This window comes from Magallana gigas, chromosome 6 (genome assembly GCF_963853765.1).
Source record: "Magallana gigas chromosome 6, xbMagGiga1.1, whole genome shotgun sequence".
NCBI lineage: Eukaryota > Metazoa > Mollusca > Bivalvia > Ostreida > Ostreidae > Magallana > Magallana gigas.
In genome coordinates this window covers 49,523,135-49,530,088 of record NC_088858.1, presented here as the reverse complement: position 1 = coordinate 49,530,088, position 6,954 = coordinate 49,523,135, and the positions used below count along the sequence as shown (strand labels likewise).

The 6,954-nt window shown below is 35.3% G+C and overlaps 1 protein-coding gene across 1 annotated transcript; it reads left to right on the top strand.

Moving 5' to 3' along the window:
- The first annotated feature begins 1,757 nt into the window (after positions 1-1,757).
- LOC105320001 (XK-related protein 8) lies at positions 1,758-6,377 on the top strand. The gene is made up of 3 exons (XM_011417752.4): positions 1,758-2,688; positions 2,938-3,158; positions 4,573-6,377. The coding sequence occupies exons 1-3, from the start codon at positions 1,916-1,918 to the stop codon at positions 5,349-5,351; spliced, it is 1,773 nt and encodes a 590-aa protein (XP_011416054.3). The 5' UTR covers positions 1,758-1,915; the 3' UTR covers positions 5,352-6,377.
- The last annotated feature ends 577 nt before the right edge of the window (positions 6,378-6,954 follow it).

The window sequence follows — 6,954 nt, the reverse complement described above, 5'->3', positions numbered from 1 at the left end:
CATAAAATGACGGTCAAATATCATAGCATAGCAATGGAATCTCATAACAGAACATTGAACATATCATAGCATATCAAAAATAGTATAAAAATGCAATGCTATGAAATTTCTATGCAATGCTATGATATCTCTATGCTATTATTAATTTGTTAAAACAAATTATTAATTTGTTATAACAAATTGATAACTTGTTATAACAAATTATTAATTTGATATATCAAATTACTAATTTGTTATAACAAAATACTAATTTGTAAAAACAAATTAATAATTTGTTATAACAAACTACTAATTTGTTATAACAAATTGAAATTCTGTTATAACAAATTGATGATTTGTTTAAACAAATTGATAATCTGTTCTAACAAATTGATAACTTGTTATAACAAATTTATAATTTATTATAACAAATTAATAATTTGTTATAACAAATTACTAATCTTTTTATAACAGATTAGTAATTTAATATAACAAATTGATAATTTGTTATTAAAGATTGATTACCTGTTATAACAAACTACTAATTTGTTATACCAAATTGATAATATGTTATAACAAATTACTAATCTGTTATAACAAATTAATAATTTGATATAACAAATTGATAATCTGTTATAACAAATTACTAATCTGTTATAACAAATTAATAAAAAATACTGCTGCGGCCCTAATATTGCCTAAAAGACGCCATGGTGAGGGAAAAAAGCGTGCATGTAAATATTTACATTTTTCTAGTTTTGCTGACAGTACAATGGACCTCTCGACAATCATACACACAAAAGTCACTTGTTTTTACACCAAACATCAATTTGTATAATTATCTTCGGTGTCTTTAACCCCTCATCTGTAAATATTTGCAACCGTATTTGGTGAGATTTGTCAACAGCTCTTAATCATTATCAATCTAAAATCCCAGGGAAAATAACAAATCATGTAAATGGGCCAACTTTAAATTAGGCAAGAAAATAGAATTTACGTGGTATTTTATTCAGATGATCAGATATATAAATCAATTAATCAAATGTGTATTTAACATCAAAATATGGAGCAATGTTTGGATGATTTTGTTCAATATAACAGTTAATACCCTCGGGTTGTACATTGTATTTGAACACGAAAATCCAAAATGCCGTATGCATGTAATTCCTGACGAACTGTCCGTTATTGTACATATGTAGATTTATACATTTGTAGATATCAATATTTGAATGGTTGAATTTAACAATAGATTCCGAATGCAACATACATGTAACTTACAACTCGCATATTATTTTACATAACATAGTATATTTTTTTAACATTTTTCATTTGTTTATAACTTTGGAAAATGTTTTTAACGCTAAAAAGACATTTCTGGAAGAACATTAAATTTAAAAAAAAAAAATTGATATGTTAAAAAAATTATGATTTTGATTTAAAATGACTGAACAATTAGATATATGTTTAATGCGTAGTCTGAAAGCTATGTTTAAACAAGTGATCGATACAAATCAACACGATGGAGCCCCTGGGTTCTACACGCCGTCATTTGAATGGTTCTCTTATGAAACAGATTTACCAGGTAATAGTAAACCTCCACGGGGATATAAATAGAAACTTAAAAATACACTCCTCGTTTATTGGTAAAAATCAGACAATTTAAATAAAAACAATAAAATTAATTGCGTCAACAATAAACATCATCATGGAGTGAGCTAAAATATTGATGGTGAAGATACCATCATTTACATGACGCCATGGGATATGTGCTCTCGAAATTACAGGACAATGGAGGTTTTATGTTTTGAGCGTGTCGCCATACTCGCTCAGGTATGACATACTTATGAGTCATTGCGTTTTCCAAGGTAAGCGGATTTTCCTACTTGCGGTTTCACATCCTGCGTGGCTTTTGTTCTGTTGTTGTTAACTTCGGAAGATGGGCGACAAAGAAGCTCTAACTGTACAAGAAAAAACGAACGATGAAGATATGGATGGAAAAGTGGAATTGCCACCAGGAATCATGGACATGGATTTAAAGGGCAGTGTTATATACAAAGGCCAGCAAGAGAAACCGAAAGAGCTTGCTAAGGCGGCCATGGCTAGACGAGCGATCTCTGTGGATGATAATGTTCCTGAAACAGAACCCAAAGTTCAAAAACCAGTCGCGGATGACAACAAAGCGAAAGTAGCGAAAACCCAATCCCTGGAGGATGTACAAGAAAACACCCCATCTGATCAACACCCCGCCCCGGACTACGATACAGCGGAAAACGTCACAGCAGAGAAACCCCTCCTTTCCCGTAAAGCTGAGGGGGAGGTAACTACTGAGAATGCTGATGAAGGCGATGATGACGGCAACAGTACCCTCTGTTGTCTCACAATCAAAACCAAACCCTCTGACAAACCAGACTGGCCGCCGAAATTCCAGATTAAGGACATTATTTTGGCTTTTATTGGTTTTTTGACTTTTGCGATTGACTACGGTACAGACATTCGGCTGTTGATCTACTACTACACAGAACAGAGATGGTCCCATCTGTATCTGACGGCGGGGTTCATCATTGTGCCCTCCGTCATATCTGGTATTATTTCAATGATCTGGTACAAGATGTACTACAAGAGGGACATACGTCATGAGTACAAGCATGCCAGGACCCTGTATCTGTTTAGGATCTTACTTTCGTTTCTCCAGCTGGGGCGTTTGTGGAGGTAAGAATGATAAGGTTTGCTTTCACTTTGAACTAACTGCTATATCACATTATTGTAGCAATTTAACTTTCGGTTTGAACGTATTAGTTTATTGTAGTAAATGTTCCAGAACTTTTACTAACCCCTCCTCTAACCTAATCCCAGTTTAACCATTGCTAACTGTTCTGGCTAAATCGGTTTTATATATACAGTTTAACTCTATGACATCACACTATATGTTTTTATGATAACTGTGTTTGTGTATTTCAGACAGGCGGAGTACATCTACAACGCCTCACACAGCATCAGGATGGAGAGGGACAAGGAGAACAGTGCCAAGGCCCAAAGACTGCGGAAGCGGGCGACGGAGGAGAAACGAGACGCCACCATTCTGGGGCTGATCGACGGCTTCCTGGAGTCTGCTCTTCAACTTATTCTCCAAATCTTCATAGCGGCCGACAACCAATATTACATCACAGATTTCCCTATACGTAAGTAATTACAGATCCTATCTTTTAAGTTTTAACAGAGAAGTTGGACGGTGTTGTGTTTGAATATATCTAAGCAACACAGCGTTACAGCCTACCCATTCATCCCTCGTATCCATGTCACTCAGTATGATTTAACCTATGTGACGTTAACGTCTGACAAAATCGCTTGAAGGTTATCTGAATAACTGTTTAATGTCCCCGACCAGTCGACCGTTATGAATTGCCTTAAATAAAGGTTAATTTAAAAGCACCGGGTGTTACCAGATGGACGAATATATACTTGCAACTGAAATATAAATCGGTCTCTGGATAGTTGTCCCAAATCCATGTAAAGTCACCTAGCTTTAGCTATACATGTAAATATGCATGGCTAAATTACGCTTTCTAGCTAAACTATATACTACATGTACGTTTCATCACACCACTAAATTCATATTCCTATTTAAACACCTCAAAGAAAAGTTTCCTGTTGGTATTCTGTAAAACAATACTTCCCTGTAGTTAAGTTCTGGCTGGTCGGTGTTGCCTGATAATGATTCAATGGCCTCAAACAGTAACTGGTGATATACTAGTATGAGTGAAATATCCTTGGAGTCAAAGAAACAAGACAGAAATAAATTATTAAAGTATATAATTCAAACAAAAGGTGGTAAACCTGAAATCAGGATTAAATTTTTAAATGCGTTTCCTCTGTCAAAATTATTGTAAAAGTTAAAAAGTATTGTACAATATTTAAAGACGTGTCTGACCATTGTTCAAATTGCAATTGTTTTACATAATATTGTTGAATCCACATGTTAAATAAAACATTAATTCGGTTATTATAAACCAATTGTATAACGACGTTAAAACTAATTGATTAGCTCGCCCGGGCCTGCCGTCTCCAACTTTTCTCAGTTAAGTTGATACTCGGTATCAAGTCTGAGTTTTGACCTCGAATTTACGTACTTTTCTCACAATGATTTGAGTTTAGGACTGAGTTGACTAATTATAAAATAGTGTTGTGTTGTGCATGTACTATTCATAATTAATAGTCAGGATTTGATACATGGTGCACTAATATGAAATATGAGCAGTCAAATCATATGATCATATCACCTGTATTTAATTTCAAAGGAAGAAAAAAATTAGTACTAATAATAGGGCGGATGTTTAAAAAAAATCAACTGCTCTAGAAATACCTGTACTTCCCTAAATGCTTCTATATATTGTATATCAAACAGTGACCGTTCCTTCCCAACAAATAGTGAGGCATAAAATGTGTAAACCAGTGAACAATATAGCTCATGAGCCTTCTGGTGTATTTCTTACTGAGTTAAAAAGATAATCTTTCGGGGTTTTTTTTTGTGGTTCTTTTAAAATAATTCAATACATCACCAAACATTCTTAATATACTGTTTATGGCGTGTTTCAGTGTCCTCTCTGCTGGCGTCGTGGGTTTCAACATCGCTGATCATAACGACCTACTATCGAGCAAACAGGAAGGCCCAGAAAGACAAGCAGAACGTCGACTATGTGTCCTCCTTCTTCTATCTCCTCTGGCGCATGTTTGAGTTGGGCCCCCGGTACATCCTTCTGGGGCTGTGTGCAGCCTATTTCAAGCCCTGGGTTTTCATTGTTGCCGTACCGCATGTAATTTTTGTCGTGCTGTTGTATCGTTTCATGAAGGCGGAGTTAGCCGGAATTTGCGATGATCCATCCGAGGAAAAACCTGCAAAGGAAAACGAAGCAAGTTCGGCGGAAAATGGCGATGTTAAAGCCAGCGGAACGGAAACGGAAAATGGCGATGCGACTCCCGGGAAAAATAAAGCGGAAAATAAAACCGATGACCAACAAGGCCAATCCAAAGGGTGCGGAGTGCCTATTCTCCAGTATGCTTTCTTGGTTATTCTTGGATTTATTGGTTTGTTTTCGTTCATCAATCTGAAGGAAGGTAAAACCAGATATTTGACCTTTATCTACTACGTGGTGTACTACGCAGAAAATCTGGTTATGGTGGCGCTGTTAGTATGGCTAGCAGACGACAGACTCCCGCCTCCCGATTGTTACGTATTGGTGGTGGCCCCGATAGGGATCGTGGGTCACGTGATCAGTGCAGGGTTGTTCTACATGTGTTTCCATCCGCAAACAGCTGGAGAGAGGAGAATCATTGCACCAAGAGTAAAAATAAACTGCCCGATTTTACGAAAATGAGACGTCATTTTATGTCCGTTCTTCATCATAAGCATTAATCCATCTTATGTCCATCCAAGAACTAACTTAATATTTAAGCATAATGTACATTGTTTACGGCTGATATGTTTTGTAGTATAGTTTATATTTGTTAAATTTTGCCTTGTTGTATCGACCGGTTTAACATTTTTTACATGGATATATAGAGGTAATCTATCAGAAGCACATGATAATCAAATGACGTTTTACAGTGTATTTAACATTTGAAAGGATAGGAAAAACTCCACACTTACTATTCATTATGATTTAATGGGACTCTGACGCCTACACTGTAACAGCAAATGGTCTGTGAACTGTGCTGATAATTTCATTAATTTGTATATAAAACCTTTGAAATAGATACCTGTAAAATAACATGGTAATAAGAATTGCTTTACATGTAACTTACTGTTTCACTTTAACACCATCTGCAAATGTCGTAATTGTCTGCAGTCGTTAGATGCTATTCAGCAAAACATAATGTTTAGTTAAGTAAATAAACTGATTCATTTTTCCTCGTTAAAGGAACTCTTTAAATTTCGTAGTATAATTGCTATTTTGTATGATTATTATGTTTAATAACCAAGTATCAATTTACTACTTTAGTACTGAAATGTTTGATGCTAGATGCAGGCGAATTTATCAGTTCAATTTTATAGGGTCCATGGTCAGCTTGCCAAGATTATCACCAAGCACAGAACTCGTTCATGTTAACTGTTTGTTTTTGACTTGATACTGTCAAGGTTTTCGTATCTAATGCGTAACACCTTGTTGGTTGATTATGGTGTTCTCGAATCAGAAATCCTATTTTTTTTAAAATCCTATTTTTTAAAGCGTGCTTTAAATGTGTTTTGCGACCTTGTTTTTTGTCAATCAGTTGTGTATTTTTACTCTGTATGCTGAAATGCTTTAATTTGTTTTCGTTTTTAAAGATATGCCTTGGGGTGTATCTTAATGGCGGTATATATCTGATGTGTATCGTATAGCAATTAAAACACACTAAATCATTTTGGAAGACAATCATGTGTTGCAATACCACCAAAACATTTGTGGTGGAAAATTTGTTGTCAAGATTTTCTCATTAATGTAACTTCTACGTCTGGTGAAAATGTATTTTGTTGTTCGCCTAGACTTTAAATAGTTGTATAATAAAATAATCGTAAATCGTGTCAATGCAGTAATACATAAAACAGAAAGAACAAACTTTTCAAATGATTTTAAATATATTAGATGTTTCCTTGCTCAACCACCTTGCAATCATCGTTGTTCGCGTATTCGTGATTATTTTTAACAAAATTACGTTCCCGCGAACTTTTTGTCGATTTAATGAATCACGTCCTTACCGGAACTCCTGCCGACAATACCATCCCCTCTCACGGGCCAGTGATTTGTTGGCTACCAAGGAACATCCGCAAGAAGTGGTTTTAAAAAAGGCGGCCACTTGACCCGAATTGATGCGCATCTGTATTATCTTGTGACTTACTAGTACTTGTTTTAATAACTTTCATCTATTAGGCAGAAAAAGATTCTCTCTCTCTTTCTCTCTCTCTCTCTCTCTCTCTCTCTCTCTCTCTCTCTCTCTCTC